The 25,738-nt window shown below is 37.7% G+C and overlaps 1 protein-coding gene across 5 annotated transcripts in view; it reads right to left on the reverse strand.

Moving 5' to 3' along the window:
- The window catches only part of ZNF385B (zinc finger protein 385B), a 329,371-nt gene that overhangs the window by 10,699 nt on the left and 292,934 nt on the right, over nucleotides 1–25,738 (reverse strand). For all 5 annotated transcript variants that reach the window (XM_043577196.1, XM_043577195.1, XM_043577200.1 and 2 more), the window contains one exon: nucleotides 20,546–20,708. In XM_043577196.1, coding sequence (XP_043433131.1) covers nucleotides 20,546–20,708 — 163 coding nt within the window. The remainder of the gene's footprint in view (nucleotides 1–20,545; nucleotides 20,709–25,738) is intronic.

Genomic DNA, 25,738 nt, shown 5'->3' on the forward strand with positions numbered 1-25,738 from the left:
ATGTAAGAAGAGACACTGGCATCTCATTTTCTAGTCTGGCAACTTCTGACCTTAGTGATCCACCCCTCATCCCAGGTGAAGTAGGGGATAGGAAGGTTGGGGCAGACGAGCTGGAGCTGAAGGACCTGTAATCTCACTTTGGCATGTCAAGGTTGGATGAGTTTTCTTAGGGTCGATAGGGCATCTTGAAAGGTGGTCAGGCTCGAGCTCTGTTATTGGTACCTGACACAAGAAAGCTGATCACTAGGATGCTGGCAGTAAGAGGCTGAGGAGTGGAGCTCTGGTGTTAGGAGCTGAGGAAGGACTGAAAGACCCACACGAAGACCTTACACATGGTCCTCGAGAGAGAGAGACAGGGCATCTGGACACCTGCCATGCAGAGGGCATCAATGATTGTTGTTAAGCACAAAAACATTGGCCCTTCTTTTATCTTCATTTATCTTCTCTAATGCCTTCTCCTATCCCTAACAATTGGAACGGGCAAGAACTAGAAATTGTAGGTTGGGGAAGAAGAGAAGAACACGCTATGGCCTTTCCCATGGTCCAACCTGAGCCAGGAAGAAGGAAGTGTTCAGCTGGATAAAAAGCCTAAAGTTTCAATAAGACGAGACTTTCTGATATCTGATAATATTTCTGAGGAATGAGAAAGGGATATTCAATAGAGTATACTGGCAATCATATTTGCACTCCACTGAATTCATATATTCAGTAAATCAGTTTTATAAATAGTACTGCGTATAGACATCTTTGCACACTTGCCCAATAATTTCCTTAGGACCTAAACCCTGAAGAGGACTTACTGGCACAAAGAGCATGTTTTAACTTGTAATGCACGTTGCCAAACTGCACCCCAGAATGGTTGCACAAACTAATGCTCTTAGAGCTCTCTGTCTGTAAGAGGGTGCCAGCTTCCCTGTACCTTTAACCAGCCTAATTATCCACTGCCTTTGCCAATCTGACAGATAAAATACAGTACCTCATTGTTAACTTGATTTTCATTTTTTTTTTTATATAAGGGGGTTGGATATCTTTTCATTAGATTAATAATGATTTGTGTTTCAAAGTAATTTAAAAAAATTCTTAATTCTGAAAGGGAACAAACTCTTGAACTAAATACATTTTTGAGAGTTAAAAAATTTTACCCTTAGTAAAAAGTAAACTTTACCATACCCTTAGTAAGAAGTAAACTTTACCATAATAACAAGCTTTCTCTTACACACTACTAGTAATGTTGTTTGGAGCATGGTTCTTAGAAGCTGAATTCAGAGGCTCAATACTATTTAGGGAAGTTTACTTTTATGTAAAGCAAAAAATTAGCCTAATGATTGCTCCGGGCAGTTATATCTGACAGTGAGAGTAGTGGTAACAATAGTAATCCCAAATCAATAGCTGACACTATTTCAATACTCACTGTAGCCCAAGCACTGTGTTAAGAACTTATATTCATTATCTCATTTATTTTTCACATATACTAACATGGTAGATAATGTTCCTATCTGTACCATTTAATTTCCTTTTTTGCTTATATACTTATGTAACTTATATACTATAAGGTACATAAAATTTAATGAATTTCTTCATATGTATACATTTGTTGAAACAGAAGATGTATGGGAAATATAAGATACAAGATACTGATATCTAAGATATACAGATATTTCCACCATCCTAGAAATCTCCCTTGAACTCCCAATCAGTTGGTGTTTGCACTCCCTCCAAAGGTAACCACCATTCTCATTTCTATCGACTTAGATCAGTTTTGCCTATTTTTGAACTTCGTAAGAGTGTAATCACACAATATGTATTCTTTTGTGTTTGGCTTCTTTCACTCAACATTATGTGTATCAGATTCATCCATGTTGTACATAGAAGTTTGTTTTTTTCGAATTGTTATTGCTGGAGAGTATTCCATTGTATGACTGTGCCACCATTTATTTATTTTAGTATTGATAAACATTTGGAATATTTTTAGTTTTTGGTTATTCTTATATATGTTTTTGGTAGACATAAATACTCATTTATGTCATATATATATATATATATATATATGGGAATAGAATTGCTGGGCCATTAGATGGATAGATCTAATTTATCTGCCTATCTATCTATCTATCTATCTATCATCTATCAGGTACCTATCTCTATCAATATATATCTAGCTTTCATAGATTCTGAAATGGTTTTCCCAAATGGTTGTACTGATTTATATTCCTACCAGCAATGCATGAGAATTCCAGTTGTTCTGCATCATCCCTAACACATGGTATCAGTATTGTGTATTATTAGTCCTTTTGGTTGTAGCCATTCAGGTGGAGGTGTAGTGGTGTCTTATTGAATAGGTTTTCATTCATATTTCCCTACTGACTAATGGAATTGAACACCTTTGCCTATTTTTATTGGTTGATTACATACCTTCTTTGGTGAAGTGCTTGGTCAAATCTTGTGCTCATTTTTCCCCCCCTAACTTGAGAAAAGTGCTCAGGAAACCAAGGACACAACTTTAAGAGAATTATTCTTTGTACTTTCTGAGGTCACCAAAGTATACTGCTTGTCACTTCTTTGTACAATTACATTTTCCTTTTTATACTTAATATTTCACTAGGAGGAACTAGCAACAGAGGCATGCAGTGAAAGGACTGTGGATCATATGCTTTCCTATATTCACAAGCACTTTGTCCAGCATCTCATTATTATTGCAAAAAACAAAGCAATGCCCACATTACTGCTTAACACTCATTAAACCAAGTTAGCTCACTTTGATAAGGAATTCTGAAATCGTTCTCCTTTGTTTTATCTTCCCATTTTCTGAATAATGAGAAATTGATGGTTGTCAGCCACAGTACGTACTTTCTTACTACTATGCAGTCTTGAGAGAGATGAGGCTAAAAAGCCAACAGGGCTCTGTATCAGACCAAAAAAACCCCAAAACCCCAAATCAAATAATATTGCAAATCTGTACGTTTGTTGATTGGTGTAACTGTAGAATTCTTCCTAACTCCTTGCTTCATTTGTCCTCTCCTTATCTACACGTTTGACACAGTAAAAGTGACAGAAGCCACCAATTGATGACAGATATTTTAAAGCTCAAAGTGGAGTGCATGAAGATAGTTAATGGATTCTGGAGGAGAGGGGGTAGAAAAGGCAGCAGCACACAAACTACAAGATGAACAAGCCAGTTTGGTACCTTGGAGTTCTTTGCTAAACAGAATGTAATAAAAGATGGACAGATGCTAGCACATCACTCTATTGGTGGATGCACAAAGAAAGGGATATTCATTTGTAGTATAGCAGGACTGCACTAAAAGAGCACAAAGGAAAGACCAACCCTGCAGATAACAATCAGATACAGCAGTCACTCTACCTCCTTTTGTTTTATTAGATGTTTTCCTGGAATGTATGTGCAAAAAGACCTTGAACTATTTGAATGCACTATTTAAAAGATTTTTTTTTTGAAACAGAGTTCTTTTGGCAATGCAATAATCCCATACCCTTATTTTAAAATTCTATGATCTTACGGATTAGATTTGCTTAAATTAGAAACATCTATAGTGAAAAGTTATGTACCTGAAGAACAGGTCAATAAATCAGACAAATGGGAAAAAAGTGATTCTATTAAAGGGAAGAAACACAGTCAGTCAGCTTCCCCATGGAAAATGTATCCTTCTTAAGTTCCCTACTGATATCACCAACCTCTTATTAGCAAATGTCTGGTCTCCCATTTTGTAGAGAAATGAGGAAGCTGAATGAGTTTGTCCCTGATGTTACATTTTCTTCTGTCTGCACCTATTTTCTTTACATCTCTGAGGAAGAGGTATATACTTCTATCTGTCTCTCTATCTTTTACATTTCTTCTCTCTTTCCTATAGTTTTGGCTACTTTCTTTGTACTGGGTTCTTTCTTTCTGTTTACAAAATGCTGAAAACTCCATGTTCCAACAGTCATTCCCTGACTTGGTTCATTGCTGGAGTGTTCCACTATCTTCCCTCTGGTGCAGGACTTAAGTGGTCATGGGATGTGGTTCTTCCACTTCCTTTCTTCCTGTTTATCCTTACCTTCTTGCAAAACCCATGGTGTCTCTCCAGTCTTCCCGTGTATTGGGTACAAGTCCCTTCCTGAAATGTTTTTCCCTCTTGATGCCCACAAACACTGGCCTTGCCTGGTTCTCTAAGCTTACTCTAGGTCCCCTTCACCAGCTCCTGTTCTTTTGCCTGCCCCTAAGTGTTGGCATGCCTCAAGACTGCACTCATGTCCTCTTTTGGGTGTTATATGATCTAATTCATTCCAATAACCTCTTCTAGCACATTGACATAGATTCCTAAATCCATAGGTGAAATCTCTACATTCCTCGCAGGTTTAAGATGTTTTGCCCCTAATAGTCTGTGGGACATCTGTTTTTAGATGTTTCCTGCATATTTCAAATTCAACATGCCTGGTACTGAATGAATGATATGTTCCACATAAGGGCCCTTCCAAGCAGTCCCCATTTTAATCAATGACCTTACTAGTTGTATGTCAGGCCTGTCATCAATAACTCTTGAATTCTTCCTTCTCTTAGCTTCTATGTGTAATAAATGGCCTAAGTTTATTGATATTATCTTCTAAATATTTCTTCTATCAGCCTTATCCAGCAGACATTGACTCAGCATCTACTGTGTGCCACTGTTTCATTTTAGGCCCTCAATATTCACTGTGGATTACTATAAAATTTCTTTCTAGATCATACTACCTCTAGTCCCCAAGCCCATCTCCTCTCTTTTCCCCTTCCGTATGTTCTCATAATCCTCTTCATATAATTATATGTTGACCTTGAATTAACTGTCATTTCTTCACAATTAAAATTATTACCAGGATAGAGAGATTCTTGAGTCCTACAACAATGCCCTAATTCATCTGTGTACCCAGTGTACAGAAAGCCATTGGTGGGCAATAATATGATGAAATAAGGAATGTTAAATTCATGCAGTGCCTTTTAGCTTCACAAATAAAAACAGTAGAAATTCACTGTTAATGGCCAAATCATAACCAGTGAAATAAACATAGAACAGATATTTCCACTACTGAGTATATAAAATACTTGTATCATTGTTGCTGAAGACATATATATGCAATCAATATTTAATGTCATTTGAGGTTGAAACAATTCTCTTAAGAATACATCCTTGAGATGTACTAGGACAGAGTCATAACAACAAGTACATGTGCCAGGTCAAATTTTTTGATTTGATAAAATGAACAAATCTATAGATTTTATTATCTCCTTTATTAGGAATCCTCCATAAACCTGCATATAAATAATAAGCATGAAGCACATGTGAAAACAAATTATCATCAAAGTATAGCCCATCCTCTTTGCAACTAAACTGATACCCTGTCACCATGGCAAGGTTTCAGTCATAGCAACACTATGGTTCTTATGTTGGGAGACTCATGAGATGGTTGTAGCTCAACAACCCACTTTGGCAATGTGGTAAGCAGTCATTAACCAATAACATCACAGTATATTCATTTGAGTTATCAACAATTACATGATTGATATATTTATGCAATAATATTTGTTCAGAAATTTCAAGTACTATGACTTATGCCATTATCTAATTTTCCCCACCCTTTTAGATAATAGATATCCATTACTGAAGGTGTCATTTTGCAGACTTTGTGTCTTACTGAAGATACCATTCATGGCCAACCCAGATCCCCAAGGCACATAACGTTTATGACAGGTGGCCGGAGATTGACCCAGTACTTTTGGAGTCCTCTAGTCACCTATTTAGCTCCTTCCAACTAGACTGCTCATTTAGATTTGATCTGATTCCAGGTGTCCCCAAGCATCGCCCACCATAGAACAGTATAGGCTGGTTTATGTCACAACACCTACTAGGCTAGCTGACTTGCTTTATTAGTCACAGGACTTCTTGTTGGAAAATGTCTGATCTCAATCCCTCACTTGAGGGTGAGCTGCTTAACCACCTTTGGAAACAGAAAGAGTTCTTTATATGGCTTATGCCATTTTGCAGATGTGGAAAACAAAATAGAGTACTTATATGACAAGCTCAGAGACACAAAAAACCAAGAATAGACATGGAAGTTAAAGCTAGTTTTTAAAATTCTCAGGGCACTCAAATATTATACATTGGGTCAAGCTGATCCTGATGGAGCCCTTTACATCTAATGCTACATTACCATGCCTCCAGCTAAATCCCTGAAACACTGCCTCTTCAAGCACAGTTGATCACTGTGAAGCTTGCTAATTCCTAATTATGTTTACATGTGATTTTCAAATCTTGGCCTTTAGACTAATCCTGGAAGCAGGGAAAATTGTCTATGAATTAAAGTGACTCTTCACAGAATCATTATCTGTATGTCCTTACATTAAAAACAACAACAACAACAAAAAGCTTATTTATTTTAAGTAACTTAGGATCCATGAAAGTTAGGTGGCCAATTTTGTAAGTCTAAAATAGGTCCTGTGCTGTAATTTTCTGCCAGACTACAATCCTGAGTTAGGATATCCTGGTCTTCCCATTTGAAAGCCCATGTCAGTTTGATTCTGGTCATTGGGCTATACCACTCAGTGAGTCTGTGGCCCAGTGAAATGATAGTCATTGCCCAGCTCTGCACGACAATTGCCCTGTTGTCCTTCATGCCACTTGGCTGGGGAGCAGAAGCTACCAGTCTAACATTCAGATAAAACAGTGGCCCCTCCAAATATCTCCTTGTTAAAAGCTGGCAGCCTACATACACTCTGTATCAATGAGCTGGCACTGATATTAGTGAACATGTCACTCTCCTAAGGGAGCACAAAAGAGGGCTGGTTTGCTGGAGTTTGAATCTAATGAACAGCTTTCTCCTATTTTGTGTAGTTTTCTAGGCATTTGACTTGTACAATAGAGAAATCATATTTCAAATTTTCCACGTTGAAAAATTGCCCCTTTTCCGATTTGTCACTGAGAGATGTGAAACAGTTATTTCTGAGGCAGCTTTATTATGGAAAACAGAATAAGTAACTCCTGTCACTCAAATCAAGTCCCCAGGGAGTAGGTCCAATAATGATTCAAAAGCCAGGAATAAGATTAAAAACTAATTTTCTAGGTGGAATGAGGAGCAGGTTCTTTTTCTTCTAAATGAATGGCCCTTTACAGAGGAAACATCGATTCACAAGGTATAAGGAAAAACATTTGAATTCTGCTCCTCCCACGTCTTTCCTTCTAGATGCAGAGATTAGGTGTTAGCTTTGAAACTCTAGGTAGAGTGGTGTGCACACTGACAATGGAAAGGTCAGCTTGAGAGGGACTGAGGAAACTGAGTCTTTCTTCATCTAAAAAATTGTATCTTTATTTAATAGGGAAAATACAAAAAAAAAAATTACTTTCTTCAAACAAGCTCATTGCCTTAGGCTGCTCCATGGAGATAGGTACGGGCTGTCACTGTTCACGGACCTACCTGGGTACTGCCTGTCCTAAGGAGACTGCAGACATTCAGGAGCTGAACTTCTCAGGTGTAAAAAAGCTACCAATCCTCTTAAAAAATATAGTGCTAAAAGCCAATCATACTTTCACATTTTGAGTCTAGCATTTGTGCCTAAATTCAATCTGCTTTATTATGAAATTGTCAAAGGTAGCTTTATATTTAAGGTCTATGGGTCGCAGGAGAAAGTCTGTTGACCACAGAAAGTCTCCTCTAAAAAGTGATGTTAATTCCAGAGGCCTGAGTGCCCAAAGGGGCTTGTCTAGAGTTTCTCATCATCTAGATCCCTTGGGAATACTGTGACATGGGGACTTATGGCTAAAAGTTTCTTTCCCATCTGACCTGTGCCCTGAGATATATAAACTCATCAAATCATTGGAAGTTATTGTGCAAATAACACAGTATGTAGAAATAGAGGGAAAAAAAACCATAAGCCTCTCACACTAAATAGGAGGATTTTTTAAAATAATTTTTTTTTTTAAATTTTTTTTCAACGTTTATTTTATTTTTGGGACAGAGAGAGACAGAGCATGAATGGGGGAGGGGCAGAGAGAGAGGGAGACACAGAATCGGAAACAGGCTCCAGGCTCTGAGCCGCCAGCCCAGAGCCTGACGCGGGGCTCGAACTCACGGACCGCGAGATCGTGACCTGGCTGAAGTCGGACGCTTAACCGACTGCGCCACCCAGGCGCCCCTAAAATAATTTTTTAAATGTGTATTCATTTTTGAGAGAGAGAGGGACACAGAATGTGAAGAGGGGAGGGGCAGAGAGAGAGAGAGGGAGACACAGAACCTGAAGCAGGCTCCAGACTCTGAGCTGTCAGCACAGAGCCCGACACGGGGCTCAAATCCATGAACCATGAGATCATGACCTGAGCCGAAGTTGGACACCTAACCAACTAAGCCACTCAGACTCCCCTAAATAGGAGTTTTTAACCTAGGGAGTCTACAGACATCCAAGGGGCCCATGAATTCACAGAATCCATGAACTTGAGTGGCAAGAAAATGTACCTTTATTTTCATTTATCTCTGATAAAAATTTAGCGTTTTCTTCAATTATAAATGAAGGCAAAAAACTATAGCAGTCTTAGCAGTACCTGTGACTATGTCCACCAATAGGAATAAGATCTTGTCATCAGATATTACAGTTGTCATAAAAAGCTTGAAACACTGTGCCTCATCATTACTTCAAAATTATGGTAGATATTACACCTGTTGCTAGATCTTATTTAACACATTATTGCTATGTTACTATATCATAACAAACATTTGACAACTGTATTTATTGTAGTTGGTTTCCTTTGTAAAAGTACAAGTTAATTTTATGGACTTAAAAACATTATTCTGAAGGGCACCTGGCTGGCTCAGTTGGGTGGAGCAAGAGACTCTGATCTCAGGGTCACAAGTTCGAACCCCACGTTGGTCGTAGAGATTACTTAAAAAAAAAAAACGAAAACAAATATGAACATCATTCTGAGACTAGGCTACTAGTCAGCCACAGGTATCCATGGTACCAAAAGAGATTAAGAACTTTTGTGTTTATGCCCATTACTTCATTCTGCCTTCTTTCTGTTTCTAGCTATCGTTTCAATCACTTTTTTTTTTTAAACCAACATCCTAAATTCCCTTCTCTGTCCCCAAGTGTCCTTTCATTGGTTCAATTATTTAAACCAGATAGGCTTTCACAGCCAAAGTCCTATGGAGAACCGGTCCCTCTGATGAGAATCCTCTTCTCTTCCATCCCCAGATCTGGGCCCCTGTTTGCAGGGCCGACATCTTTCTCACCAGGCAGAGAGAGCTTAAATCCCCTGCCGAGGTGCTCTTTTCCTTCCCAGACAAAATCAACATCTCTCTCTTTTCATTAAGCTTGTCATCACTTGTTCAGTATTCACCTTTCCAGACAGTATGCTGTCATGATGGCAAGGCCCAAGTCTGCCTAATCCACCATCATATACCCAGTGCCTAGTACGACACAGAGCATGCAGTGGGGGCTTAATAACACATACATAGATAGGCCATTTTGTAACTTTTGATTTAATATATTTTTTAACTTTTTGAGTTAGTGTATTATATGCATTTTTATGTTGCTTTTACTTACTGTAAAGCTGCATATTTTATCGGGTATAAGGACTTTACTGAAATAACTTCCCTCTACTGATCATTTTGCTTCCACCTGTCATTAATACAAATAATGCTACAGGAGGCATTTTCATATGTAACATTTTATTTTTCTTGCTTTGTATTTAGAATTATTTCCTTGGCATAAATTGTAGGAAGAGAAATTAACGGTAAAATGAATGGAATAAATGTTTTCATGGTTTTTTGACTTATTCTATGATGCTGCTTTCCAAAAGAGTTTTCTCAATTTGGGGTGCTGGGTGACTTGGTTGAACATCCGACTCTTGGTTATGGCTCAGGTCATGATCTCAAGGTTCGTGGGTTTGAGCCCTGAGATTGGGCTCTGCAGCTGACAACATAGAGCCTGCCTCAGATTTCTCTCCCTCTCCCTCTGTCCCTTACCTGCTAGCACTATTTCTGTCTCTCTCAAAATAAATACAGTTAAAAAAATTAAAAAGAGTTTTCTCAATTTAAAATGCCATAAGTAACATAAACAGAACATCTACTAATGAATTTTCAAAATACTTAAAAAACTTTACTAGTTATTAATTATTATTCTTATGGATTAATCAAAAGACTGGATAAAATTTTTGTTGAAAAGAATAAAATAAATAACTTTTCCTTAACTCAAAATGTGGCACCCTAATTTCCCATTAAGTAAAAATATTTTATTTATTAATGGAGAAGTAAGAACAAAGATATTGTCCTAGGAAAGGCAAATTGTTTTAACTTAAATATGACCATTTTGCTAATCAAATGAGTAAAAATTATCATAAAATTCTGACAGAAGTTTAAATATTTGAAAGCAAAGAATAAAATAATCTCTATTATGACAAGAAATTCCAGTATTTATGTCATTTCATATTTGAAAGAAAACAAAGCACATATTTTGTAGAGGCTAACTAGTTGATAGCATACAGAAATTATTAAAAAATTGCACACTAAGAAAATGTTTTGCAAGAAGCCAGAAACAAAATGTATGAGCTGACAAGTTTCTCATTTACTGACATAAATGCCAGAAGGGACTTGTTAGGCAGGAGCGTGTTTCTTATTCTGATTACACCACCCCTCTCCTCCTCAGCAGCCAATCCTGTCTCCAGACAGGGCTGCTTCTCCACAAGGAGCACCCAGGTTTCTCTCTCAACAAATGGAGGTATGTTGGGTTGTCCTTTCTTGTAGCACTGTAGCTGTGCATAGAGCAGTTTGTTGACCTAGGAGGTGGGGCATGCATCTTATTGAAGATGAAGAAAAAAAAGCTAACCAGGGTCTTCTTGCCCTGTCCAGAGTCTAGGGAAGGTGTTACAGCTTCCCCATTAAATTTTTTTTAATGGTATTAATTTAATATATGCTAACTCTGTGACTGCCATGTGCAGGACAAAGTACCCGGAGCCACAGTGGCCATGATGGATGAGCTACGTTAACCTGTGGGGAAGGAGTAGAAAGACATTTCCTCCACTTATAAAAATGTGAGGAAGACCAAGAAGGACCTTCCCTATATATTTACATATCCCACTGGGAGAGTCAGGCTCATCAAGCCTTGATATCTGGAAGGAAAACACAAGTGTTAATAATTGCCATGAGATAATAAAATAAGCACATAAAGAGAAATGTAAGTTCAGGTCACTGTTGCATGGCAGCACGGCATGAAATGATCATAGAATCAAAAGGACAGGGCTGGGAAAGTTCTTTGAACAATGGTTGCTTTTTATGGCTAGCATTTATTGAGTGTCTGTTACATGATAGGCACTGAAGCAGGCATTATTAGTTCATTAATCCCCAAAACTCTGGGAGGTAGGTATGAGCCCTCCCATCTTATAGGTGGGGAAACAGGTCAGAGAACATGATTTGGTTAAGGTTAGCTGGTCAGTGAGAAGTGGAGCTAATCTGTGTGAGTTCAAGCTCACATGCAAGGTATGTAACTGGCACGCAAAAATCATACTGTGGTTAATATGTCCTTATTCAAAGCCACTCAAAACTTGATTTTTCAAAAATAAAACCAGCTGTAAAACAGGGTGGGGATAGAAATAACACCCCTTTCTGAAGTGTCAGACTTCTAGAAGTATCACTTAGTGGAAAAAAATCTCAAATAGCCTTCAGAAAGCACATGCAGTTATCGTTCATGGACCTTTATTCAAAGGTGGCATATCATGGTAGTGAATTTGAGAGGCTGCCTGGGTGGGAATCTGGGCTTGAAGCTATTTCCTCTCTGGATGACTCTGAGCCATCATTTCCCCTTGCTATGTCTCACTTTCTAGTATCCATCAGAGGACCGTATCATTAAATAAGATAGTATACACAAAACATTTAGCATGTAAGTATCAGATACACAATAATCATTCAGTTACACATTAATTATTAGTAGTGCTGCTGTTAAAATTATGTTTGCAGGTAAGTCTAATAAGATTGGATCTGGCTCTCTAGAATCAACTATATTAGGTACAGCATAATGGCAGATGATGATAGCTGACCACTACAAGGGCCACCTGTCACCTCTCACTGATGGCAGCAGGAAGGGGCCACTCCACAAGAGGTTAAAAAAACAACTCAAAACTAAGAATATCAACAATGGGCATTTTTATTATGCTTTACATTTTGCAATGCTCTTTCAAAGTCACTTTATTTGATCCACAAAACACCACTGTGATGCAGGGAGCGCACTATTTCTAGTTTACAGATGAGAAAACAGGCTCGGAGAATTGAATGCCTTTTCTGGAGTCATGGCTAGTTAAAACAGCAGAGAGTACCACGGTCCACAGATGTGCTGTCCAATTCAGTAGTCATGTGTAGTACTTAAAATTAAATAAAATTAAATACTCAGCTTCTCAGTAGCACAAGCCACATTTCAAGTCCTGAATAGCTATATGTGGCTCATGGCACTCATATTGGACAACACAGATTACAGACCATTTTTACCACCACAGCATATTTTATTCTGATAGAGCTGGCCTATAAAAATGAGAACACCAAGCTATTAATGTGTGATGCCATGCCAGTTTCCACAACAGTAAACCTGATTCTTGCAGAAAGAAGTCAGGGAAGTGGAAAATACTTTATAAATGTTTCTATGCAAAACACTTTAAGCTTTATTCTATAAAGCTAAATTAGTGTGGCACCATCAGAACTGGGCCTAGAATCCCCCAAAGCGCCTAGTACCAGTGACCTGAACAAAGAATCTATAAATATTTATTGGGTGATTCTATTTGGTCATCCATCCAATCTCAAAAAAATATTTCACTATAAGAGAATTTTTCCTGAAGTAAATAAGTGGAATGTAATAAAATGTATGCAATAACCTTCATTAAAATCTTAGGGGCATTTATGGTGGTGCATTTATAAAATTATTCAATGTACACACAAAATCCTCTTATGTTCCAGTATCTTGTCAATGCAGAAGGGTTGTAAATAAGTTTAATCAAAAGAGATGAATACCGGTTAAAATAAATATGTCTAAAGATGAGAAAAGTTTTTGATAGTGATATAAGCCTTAACAAGGAGATATCTGAGGTTTTGCTTCTTGGAATTGTTTATAACATGTCCCAAGTAAATTATAGGTTAATAGAGTTTCAGTAAATCATAAGTGAGTCTCAACTTTTGCTTCACTTTCTTAGAGCAATGTTAGGAAATAGTTTTCAGAAGTCGAGAAACTAACAATAAATGCTCAGTATGATTTGGAAGCAATATAAAATGCTCAAAAGTTTCAGAAGTTAGTTTCTAGAGTATGACAACACTTAACTCTCTAAGAATCTGCAGCCTTGCCTGGCAGGATGCTGTTGTCAAATTCAAGGTGCATGGGCAAAGATGGAGGCAGTTTCATTTTTTAAATTGACTTTGAAAGTCTTAATGATATATGTACATTTCATGAAAATATGAGCCTTAGTATAATGGTCTGTTCTCTTTAGACAGATGGGACTCAATTTATGTTCTACATGATTGTACCCCAGAATTTCAGACTTAAGATGTTTGTCATAAATATAGTTAATCTATTATTTTATGAGGGATACTAAATCTCGGCCTCCTGGATTCAGATAGATGTATGCCAAATTTATGATGGCACTTGTCTATAAATGACAGATGCTGTCAAAGCTGAAAACTATCATTTTCTTCTACTAAACAGCACAAGGTCCTGTTGCTAGAGACAGAAAGGGGGGAGGAGGCAGTTACAAAGACCTTGCTGGCTAATCGATGGAGTCCTGTGACCGTCAGAGGAAATGAGAAGTTGTCATTTGGAAAACTTGGCCCCATTTGTAACAACACATAAAAACTATGAAACACACAGGGGAACCCATAAAAATGACGAGGCGAGGGTCTCTCCGTTTGTATCCTCGGCAGAAAGACTCTTTGACGAAACTGAAAATACACTTTTGTAAAGCAATAGGGTAACCATAAAAAGCTAAACTACAGACTTTGCAGGTAAGTTGATAACTACTTTGGGTTCATACTTGAGGAATTGCCCCAATGCAAAAGCACAATATGCTGAAGACTAAAATGAGCTGTTCTGAGGTATTCTGTCCTCTTTCCTTCCTTCTTTTGTCTTTTCTGACACTGTCATCTCACAGTTCCCATGGTAGGGTCATGGGTATAGGATAAAAAAAACCATCTCCCTATTCCTAGTGGGAATATTTTAGATGGAATGATTCAGAATGCCACTGAAAATGTGGATGGTGTTCAGGACAACCCAGCTGGACCCTTTGGGGTGCAGTTCAAGGTTTCTGCCATATTGGAGATGCCTTACCCAGTGTCCAGCTCTATTTCAGTGAGTATATTTGGCTCTAGACACATAAAATCTATAATTGTGAAACTGGAGCTTTGAGAACATTTGGCAGTTACCCGAAATGAGTGTTTTCATTCAAACTTTCCCTGGAAAAGATCTGTAGCCTCTAAAGCTTTGTTCTATTACAGTTAAATGCTACAGACAACATACTGCAGAGGAACTAAGGATTATTAAGAAAACAAAGCCTTAATGACTCTTTCAATGCCGTATATTTTACTGAAAAATATCAATAGTCAGCAAGTAATTTAAAAATAATATATAAAGGTAGTCAGGGGGATGAGTTAAACAGGTGTTGGGTACTAAGGAGGGCATTTTTTAAAATATGAAATTGTCAAATTGGTTTCCATACAACATCCAGTGCTCATCCCAAAAGATGACCTCCTCAATACCCATCACCCACCTTCCCCTCCCTCCCACCCCCCATCAGCCCTAAGGAGGGCACTTTTGATGAGACCTGGGCATTGTGTGTGGGTGATGAATCACTAGATTCTACACCTGAAACTAATACTGCGCTGCATGTTAAGTAGTTGGAATTTAAATAAAACGGGAAAAAAATTAAAGTATGGTCCTACTCACTATTTCTTAAAAAAGTGGTTTAGTGGTTTCTGACTTGGCCCATTGGGATACTTGTATTTATTCCTAAGTAAGAGAAGTTTAGAAGTAATGGGAATAATGGCATATGCATTGAACAGGAAGCCCTGACTTCCTGTTCTGACTCTATTGGGATATGAGTGGTGCAACCTCACACAAACTATTTCATGTTTCCTAGATCCATGGTCCTCATCATTACTATATTTTGGAGAGCAGCTTGAAGGTGGTAACTATGTATTATTTTCCTTTGTAGCCCTAATATCTAACACATTGAAAAAAACACAGTAAGTTGGAAGCTCTTTGAGGGCAAGAAAATATCTTTCTGTTCATTGTTGCACCCTAGTATCTGGCCAGATATACATATATGCAATATTATTTAGTATAGATAGTAAATATTTCTTGAATAAATAAATGGACATGAAGTTTGTTGCATGAATGAATAAAAGATGGATACCAATTTCTGCCCTAACAGTCACAGGGCTACTGAGAGGGTCATACAAAAATGTATGTTACTGGATTTTGTAAACCGAATGAATTTAAGGTGTTCCTATTGTTATATTTCAACCAGAACATGCTGGTTTCATTATCTTTGCTCTTAATTGCATTTATAAATATATCTATAGCATTTTGAATCATTCCATCTGCTTTCATCTGTTCAGACAGCAACTGATTAAAGGCTGTTTAGCTCTAAATAGCTTTATATACTTTGAACTAGAAACGGATTTTCTCCACCTGATATCTAATTAATTAAAAAAATCTAGTGCTAAAGACTCGACATATGGACCATTAGGGTTGACTATCACAATATTTTATCATTAGGTTGATTATAAAAATATTTTATTATTTTCAAGAAATAGGGTTTTTTGAAGGCTCTGGTTTTCTTTGAACCTGTTATGAGGGGTTAAATGCTGTCACAAAGAGCATTCAGTTTGATGTATAGGGCATATTAGCACAGGGAAGTGTACTGTCATATGGCATTATGACACTTGAACTCCAGGGAGATATTTGGGTCGAGTGTCTGGCTAATACGTCCCAGTCATCTTCCTGAAGCTGCTTAATGCTTGCTGTGTTTTGACCCTAATTCTCCTAAAGCACATTTCTCCTCCCTCCTACCATGTTTTGAACTCCCATTGATGCATCGTTAAAAGTTGGGATAGATCCTGGGAGACCAGGAAGCCATTTCTTTGGATTTTACATTTAACTCTACCTCAACTTCTAACATGTGAATGGGACAACTATTTTTAACTGCCTTTAATGAAACATATTTAATTTTTTCAATCATGTGGTCAGAGCTTCTTACAGTAAGTGAAATACACACTCTTATAACTTAAGCTCATTTTGTATACTGACCTGAGAGAAAAAAAAGAAAGCTTGCCATGATACCCTGAAATTTTTATATCTGATAGCTCCATCAAAGTAAATCTACTTGTATTGCACAGACCCAGCTACAATATGAGCCACATTATATCTCCAAATGTATCATAAAATAAACAAAAAAAAAAGGTTGTCCCAAGTGCCAAAATAGCAAGTAATAAAGCTTTTCTAACTCTTGGAATATCGTTAGGCTGCTTCTTAGAATAAATAATCTGTGCTTTTAAGGAACAAACAGAGGTTATCTGTTGGTCCAATGCTCCCTGTTAGGTACTCTGAAATAATACTTTTCCTTGACTGATGTTTGGTGAATCCCAGGATGCTCCACTCCCAGGAGTTCCTTTCCTTGATATCTATATCCTCTCCCTCAAGATTTGTGCCAATTAAACATGATTTGTCCTCTATTGCTAAGTAACTGATGCTAAAATATGAGAATGGAAATGGAATTAGCTGGTCACGTGGATGCTGTGAACATCTGGATATTTGAAATCTGGTGGCTGAGACATCAAGTAACCAACACGTTCACTTTTGATTTAAATATCTAAGAACTTTCTCTGTAGCTACTGCACATGTCTGCTTGATAGGAACTCCTCATTCAGAAATGAAAGACCAATGCTAGGGAACTTCGGTCTCATAAGAATTGGCAGTCAACCATGACTTTGCACTGTGACTGTTACTCTAAGTTTTGGTTGATTTCTTAGAGACAAATAAAACATTTGTCTCAAATAAAACATTGTCTCAAATAAAACATTTTGGTCAGTTAAGTGTCATAGTCGCTATTCCTCTGCCCTTTCCCTTCCTCTTCCTCTCTACATTCCACGTAGACCATTTATGAAGGACTGGATTTCAAGTCTTCTGTTCTTCTAAAACAGAGTTTTAAATGGAATCAAAACCAGTTTCTGAAAAATCTAGGACTCTGACAAAGCTGTGGGAGCTTTTTAAGGATTCAGAAATAGGTAGTTAGCAATAGATTACACATTACATTGTTTAGACCAGATTTCTCAGCTAGGCAAAGTTTCTAATTTTCTAACTTGAAAGTTCTACTAAATGCATGTGGGAATTCTTGCTTAGACACTGATATTCAGTTGAAGGTGACAGAAGAACATATATCTATTCAGCAAATACAACCCACTTTATTTTTTATTTTTATTAAAAAAAATTTTTTTTTAACGTTTATTTATTTTTGAGACAGAGAGAGACAGAGCATGAACGGGGGAGGGTCAGAGAGAGGGAGACACAGAATCTGAAACAGGCTCCAGGCTCTGAGCTGTCAGCACAGAGCCTGACGCGGGGCTCGAACTCACGGACCGCGAGATCATGACCTGAGCCGAAGTCAGCCACTTAACCGACTGAGCCACCCAGGCCCCACAACCCACTTTATTTTTAAGTAGTGCCACCTTTCAACAACTTTGGTATTGCTTTTGTGGATATGACAGAACAAATAAAATAAGTTCATTAGTGTTAATGTTTATAGAAAACATAGGGAAAGGAAGAAGTAATCTGAATAAGCTGACCAATGAATTACCAAATAATTTACACATATTTTGAGTATGGAAACATGGAAAATGAGGTAACTCCAAAATGTCACTGGTTACCATTACTTCTAGTCCAAGTCTGGACAATGACACAGTGAGTGAGGCCAATGCTGTTAGACCACAAGTACTTTGCAGTGGATAGAGAAGTGGTGGAGGAAGCAGAGGATGCAGGGTCAGAGACCACCACATAGCTACTGAGGAAGAGATTCTGTGGCTCTCTCCCTACTCTCACCCCCTACGGTTCTTCTAGACCTCAGTTCTCTTTCCTACTTGATCCTAGTGTGTACTTAATGCTCACTAGGGAAACACAAGTGCTTAGAAAGTCTCTTTCACTAAGCTGTCACTAGTATTCGACAGTAGGAATAAGTCCCTTGAATTGTTTAAATTTTCACATGTGTTCCTTGGGTACCTTGTAGGTATAAGGTACTCAGGCCCCTGAGTAGGTATTGTGACTCAGGCCCCTGTATTTGGATTTTCTATTTCCACATTGCTTTTTCCTTGGCTGTGTATCTTAGTCTTTGACTTTTTCTTTTTGTGCTTCCTTTCCTCTTCTTCCACGTCTTTCCTTCTCTTTTTAATTGTCTTCTCTACTTTTGTTGATACTTCTCTATTTTTAACATTTTCTTTCCACTCAATACTTTTGCTACTATCCCTAGACAAACCCAATTCCCAAGTAATAATATAACTAAGGGGAGCACTGAGCATACACAACAGCAATACTGGAACATTCACAACACCTACCAACTGTGCTATTAGCTTGCAACACAAAATAAACTGAAAGAATGGGCTCACATTGTTTTATCATTTTGTGTATAAGTTCTGCTTTGCTTCAAGAGCATAATTCAGGTAATAAAACCTTTGGCAGGGTATGTTTCATAGAGGCAACAATATCTTGTAGAAAATGAAACGAGGCAGGAAGTCAGGAGATGATGGATCCTATTCTTCCAAACACTGGGTAACCTCCAGTAATAACTGCTGCAATATGGACTTTGCCTTAGTTTGCTATTTCGTAAACTGTGGATAATGCTTTATCCTAGTATCTGATAGACCTGGGTGAAAGATTAATTACATAACATACATAAAAAGACTTTATTCTTTAGAAGGGAAGAGGTGTGATGTAATAATCTAGTATTATCTGTTCATCAGATAACATGATTTAGTGATTCCATCACACAAAGAACAAAAAGGTTTTCTTATCAAATTTGGGTTAACTCAACCCTAGGCTGTAGAGCTCTTAGAAGCAGCATTCCTGGGACCTGATCAATAATTGTCCCTTCCTAAATAGTCTTTTTGCCTGACCAGGCTATCTGAAAGTTCCTCTTATAGTAGTGGATTTGCTCTTCTCCAAAGGCCCTGAGCAGCCACAGGAAAGCATTGTTAAGTCTTCCCCTCAAATTTTACAAGGATTTGAAGAGCAGAAGAGATTCAGAAGAGAAGTGTGTTTGTGTATGTGTTTGTGTATGTGCATGCACGTGCACGTGCGCTTCCAACAACAGAGAGGTCCCTGAAGACAGAGTCAAACATAAGGGAAAGGGATATAATCTGTTAGTCTCCTTTCATAGACACTGTTCCTCAGTTAGTGAAATGAGATTACTTATCCATCTTGCTCCCTGAAGGGCAGTTGTGTGTGAAAGTCTTTTAAACATCCAATTTCATGATATACATGCTAGAAGAGTGATTTTTTTCTCTTCTTTCTGAGTCATTCAGTTTGAATCTACTCAGAAAAACTGCTGATTCATTGGACTATGAAATGCAGACTCTTATTTTTTTTAACTTTTTTTCTTTTTACTTTTTTTAATGTTTATTTACTTTTGAGAGAAAGAGAGAGAGACAGAGCACAAGCGGGGTAGGGGCACAGAGAGAGGGAGACACAGAATCCAAAGCAGGCTCCAGGCTCTGAGCTGTCAACACAGAGCCCGATGTGGGGATCAAACTCAGGAACCACAAAATCATGACCTGAGCCGAAGTCAGACGCTTAACTGATTGAGCCACCCAGGCACCCCGAAATGCAGACTCTTCTTAGGAGGCATTTCCTAGTAGCCCATTTCCAATTATGTAAGGTTCTGTTAGTCAATTCATAACTTTTAAATAGCTCCCTTAAAATCCTCAAGTTCATGTAACTGTGAGGGGAACTCTACATAGATCTTCAAAAATCAAAATCTCTTATTACTGAACACATTTCCAGATTCATTCAATAATGCCACTCTCAGAAAACTTCACCTTTTTGCCCCTCCACTCCCCTTTACTGCGGTAAAAGAATATAAAAATGTCTATTAATAAACAACTTTAAGAATTCCTTCACTGAAAATAGCTATAGCAAAAACCAAACATAAAGTGAATAAAAAGGTAACAAACTCAGTATTTTAGATTAGATCCATTTCTTGATTTTTGTCTAAACACATTGTGACGAAGTAGCCTCTGCTTATTTTCATGCATATATACATATACATATATATATATATTTACACACACACATATATATACTTAAATGTATATATTTAACAACATGGAATGGTAACATATCAAATGCCTAGATTCCGTGCAAACACATAACCCTTCCTGTGAAGGAAACATATTAATATCATAAAAACAAATCATGGAGAGTAACATGCAACTGCCGAGGGGAGGAGTGTAGGGTTGGGGCAGGGGACCAGGAGAAACACAAAGAATGTAAAGAACAAAAAGTGTCATTGACCTGATTTGTCAGAGCTGTTGCCTGTGATTGGAGTGATGGAGCAGCTGGGATTAGCCTTTGCGCTGTCCTTGGAAGAAACCATTTTGGGTTTATTTTTCGTTGCCTCTAGTGCTTTGACCTTCTTGGCATGTTTACTTCCTTTGTAGTGGGCCTCGGCCTGGCTCTACAAAGGAGAACAAATCAGGCTCATTTTTTTTGCTACTTACAAACGCCACAATGGATGATCATGCAGGAAAATATACATTCATTCATAGGCACCACGGACATTTACAACTCAGCACTCAACTACGGTTTTGGCATTTCATGAAGTGGCCAACCAGTATCTAAGGGGTTTTTGTACATTGAAACCTTCTCTATAGCACAGAGGACCTGTGTCTTTTAAAATCAGACATTACGTGAGTGGACAACAGCACCAGGCCACAATTGTGATGAAGGTGAGCTTTGTCATCAGCTCCCTCCCAACACTCCCTGTGGGGTTACTTTTCAAACATTTAGCTGGCATCAAGCTGCTTTGGGCATGTCCTTCCACAAACATCCCACTTTGTTTCCCTTCAGCTAAAAGCCTGTTTGCCCTGTATCTACTTTCTTCTGGGCTCTGCTCTGAGAGCAACTGACGTGACAGAGCAACTTGCTGGTGGGTGGAAATGGTGCTACATTTTAGAGTCATCTACATGTGCTTCATGCATCATTTTGATGATTCCAGTTCCAAGAACAGATAATTTATTTTTATTTATTTATTATTTATTTATTTTAATTTTTAATGTTTATTTTTGAGAGAGAGAGAGAGAGAGATACAAAGCACTAGTGGGGGAGGGGCAGAGAGAGAGGGAGACACAGAATCTGAAGCAGGCTCCAGGCTCCAAGCTGTCAGCGCAGAGCCCGATGTAGGGCTTAAACCCACAAACCATGAGATCATGACCTGAGGCAAAGCTGGTCACTTAACTGACTGAGCCACCCAGGCGCCCCTCAAGAACAGATAATTTAAGCCACAAAGGAGGTAGGGACAATCCTTGTTTCTCATCTCAGATGAGATTCTGAAGTCAAAGCAGTTAGGGTTTCACTCACTTATACACAAAGTATAGGTGGAACTGTGACTTCAATACTAGATCGAAAGGAAGAAAAGAAAGCAAGACAAGTGACTACTAAAAATCTTTAAAAATCAAAAACCAGATTACAGTAAAACAAGAAAACATTTGGTCAATTTGTTGACATTTGAAAAATCTCTCTCTGCCTAAAGAACACAGATTTTATATTTTGGCCATCTAGCACTAATAAACATATTAACAAAAGAATCTAAGTATATTTGCTTCAATTTCATTTTGAATAGAACCTGAAAATACAAACATGCATTTGACAGAAGCAAACAAAAAAAAAACCAAATTAAAACATATATTATCTGGTATATTAGCTTAGTTATAAAGGAGAAATAGATGATAAACTTATCATAAAATGACTTTTCATTAGAGAATTTCTACAATAAAAACTTTATAAAATGTCAGTTTTCCTTATACATGTATGTGTTTGAAGATGGTTGCACTAGTGTTTTCACTCATTTTCCTCAGCAAGCTGAATACAGATGGAGTGCGTATGTGTGAATGTGCACACATGTGTAAGTAGGGAGATGGGAGTAAAAATGGACAGAAGAAGCCAGGTTTTAATTCTGTATTTCAACTAAAGATATGTAAGTGATTTTCTTAGCATTGAACCCTGATCACCCAAGGTCAATAGCCTTGTATTGACTTATGTTGGTTTGCTTAAGGACTTGGTTTGCTATAGTTGGTTTGCTTAAGGACTTCTCATGTTGATCTCTGTCAAGCTGGAAAAAAAATAACGATACCAAGGAAGGAGAAAAGTACAACATAAGTTCTTTATGTATTATGAACTAAGAACGGTTAAGTCTAGTTGATATAGATGGTTGGATATAAATTAAGAAAATATACAAATAAAAATTTAAAAATTGATGACATGAAGTAATAATAATAATGACTAATATTACTGACCCACTGCCAAGCATAGTTCTAAATGTATTATGTGTATTGGCTCATTTAATCCTCATAATACTCTGTGAGGTAGGTACCATTATCAATTAGCATTTTACAAACAGAAAACTAGGCACAGAGAAGTTAAATAACATGTCAAAAGTCACACAGGTAGGTGTAGAAGCCATTCTGTACATCTGGAATGCTTACATTGGATACCCCTATTTAATGATTTGCCCACACATTTATGTACACATACTCACAATAAGTTAACATTATAATTTTATTAAAAGGGAAAAGTTACAAAAAAAGCATGCTGTTTTTAATGACTCAGTGAAAGAGTATGTCTTAATAGAAGCTTCTATGAGTAGGAAAAAACTACTTAATTCATGGAAAATATACTAGTATAGTATCTTAGGCCTGATCCTTCTGCTGAAGAGCTCAGAAAGTCTTACTTTTTAGGTATATAACAATTTCTACATGGTATCAGGAGACCTAATAACTCATCTTTCCAGTATACTAAATAGCGTGATGTTACTTTAGTGCCCTTCGGCTAATGAAACGAAACGTACGGTTCTCTAAATAAAACCTCCTAGCACAAGATAAGCAGAGTGTCATTTCCTCAATTACAATTTCCTGGCATCACTGCAGAAAGTTAACAGCATCAATTAGCACTTGAGATAAAGATCCAGCTAAGTGATGCCTCACTGGATGCCAAGATGGAAAGAACTCTCCATAGCCATGATCCACTTCCCTTTTGAGTTTTGGGGCATGGAGAGAAGTGCACCAAGGGAACTTAGCTTCTACTGAATGTTATTTGGGAAGGACTGTGGAATAAAGATAGTGGCAGGCACCACTCCCTCACATTTGCATCTTTCCAACTCCCGTGTGGTATTCTTGGTACTAGCACTTTGCTATCCTCTGTACTGTGTCTGGGGCAGTGTCAACAGCTTCTAAATCCTGGGCAAATCTTCAAGTGAAACTGAGACACTGTTAAATAGTAACACGATTAACCTGACTTCATTATCTAGGACTCTCCTTAGTTGAGGAACGAAAGAAAAAAGGACAAGAGCCAGAAAACCCATGAACTAGGCAACACAATCAAGCCCAATCAACAATGGTTCTTGTATCACTTCTAAGAGACCTGGTTGACCAAACTGACTTACTTTACACCTCAGTGACTAAACAGCAGACATGTATTTGTCTAGCTCTAATGGCTTGCTTTCTGCTTCCCCGCCAAAAGTGCTACCATGCCCCTAACTGGCAATGATCAAAGAAACTCTTGCCAACAATTGTCAGAATTCAAAAGTCGCCTAAACCACCATACTGACTCCACATAAGAATTCATTAGTATCTAGGTCTTTCTCTCACAGGTCACCCCAGTAGCAACCTGACCATCTACTGGCAGAGGAATAGCTTCGACAGGAAATGACATCCTGGAATTTTCTCTTCTGTTTATCTCCATTTTTGTTACTAAAGCCTTTTGCTTTCCCAAAATCTCTACATCTCTCCTCCCCAGTGGACCCCACTGGTCCAAACAAAAAAGTTAAAGACAGAGATAATGCATTGCTTCAAAAATAAAAACATAACACTAAAAATTTCTAAAATGCACTACACTCCCATTTCTGGTTTTTACCTTATTCCTAATTTGGACTTCAGAGAGGTGCCTTGGATCTTGAAACATGACATTAAACTGTGCTCATTTTGTATAGAAAGGACAGTCCAAAGACAAACTTACAAAGTGGGGAAGAACAAAGTCCTCAACTATTTATTTACCAATAAGTCCCATCCGGTTGCTTTTTGAAAACTAATGAGAACTCTTTCCTTCATTAAATAAATTGCATCAGTAAAACTATCGGTGCCTATTTTTCTGAGACCTTAGATTTCAGTGTGTTAAGCAGTGCTACATGGGAAATAGAAGAGGTCAGTTACTTTTCAGAAAAACTCTATACACTAAAAGGCCAAATAAGAAAGAGGTCAGATGAACTACCATAAAAATGGGCTACATTAAAATGGGAAAACATTATTATTGTTGCACAAAAAACTATTTAGTACCTGCCACGTGCTAGACATTGAGAAAGATTAAAAATAAAGACCCCTACTCACAAGACTGGTTGGAAGGAAAAGAAAGGCTTGCAAATAACTGCAACTCAAAGCAGAGAGTGGAATTGTAAAGTGGGGTGTAAAGAGCAACAAACAGGAATAGGAGTTAGAGAAGGGGCAAATCTCTTTGGTTTGGAGGCGATCACGGAAGCTTCATGACAAAGGGACATTCCAGCTGGGGCCTGCTCTGGGGGTGGGGTTCTGAAGTGGCGATGTGGAGGGGCACAACAGGGAAGGAGGGTCACAGGGTGCTACTCTGAAAATTATTATCCCCTGTAAAGCAGAAATGTATAATAGTGTTCTACAATTAAAACAACAAATGTTCTTTTCATAGGCATCTTGTAGAGAAAATGGTTATAAAGTAAGATGATGCTTTTGCATCACAGATTTTATCCTCTGCTCCAAACTATAATCCTATATTAAAACAACAACTAAATTATTTATATCGAAGCTTTAATAATTGTTTGAGATAAAAGCATGGCACTTAAAATACTACAGCTAAACATATTAAGAAACAAACTAAAGACTAATAAATAGCTAAATCATTATTTAAATCTTTACTTTAACACAGACTATTTTTAACTATTAAAAGGCTTTTTGCATATTGTTGCATTGACAAAATCACACACTTTCAGAGACAAAGCTACAGCATATGAAACATAAAATGCACCCAAGAGCAAGGCTTACTTAATCCAAAGATTGCTAGTAAATCTTTCTGCTGGTATTTGCAATTGTAAGGCTTACACTATCAGTAATGACATACTACTGACTTTGATATTTACTTCATTCAATCCTCAATCTATTGGGATCTATTGAAAACAAAGTCCAGACAAAATTATAACCAATATGAGCTTTTTAGCTTACAAAGACATAATGTCCTTGCCAATTTCTAATTTATAGCTAAGTGAAACACTCCAGGTTGCTACAATCTGTGCATAGTCGCCACGCTGTGCAACTCCAGGAATGAGTGAACGGTGCGCTCTGGATTCCTGCATGGCCAGAGTTCCGGCCATAGTGTTTCATATTCAATGGCTTTAGAGTACATATGTAAAAAAAAAAAAAATCAACTCCAAATATTTCTATATTGCTAAAGAGAAAAGACATGGTTCTC

Source organism: Prionailurus bengalensis, chromosome C1 (genome assembly GCF_016509475.1).
Source record: "Prionailurus bengalensis isolate Pbe53 chromosome C1, Fcat_Pben_1.1_paternal_pri, whole genome shotgun sequence".
Taxonomy (NCBI): Eukaryota; Metazoa; Chordata; class Mammalia; order Carnivora; family Felidae; genus Prionailurus; species Prionailurus bengalensis.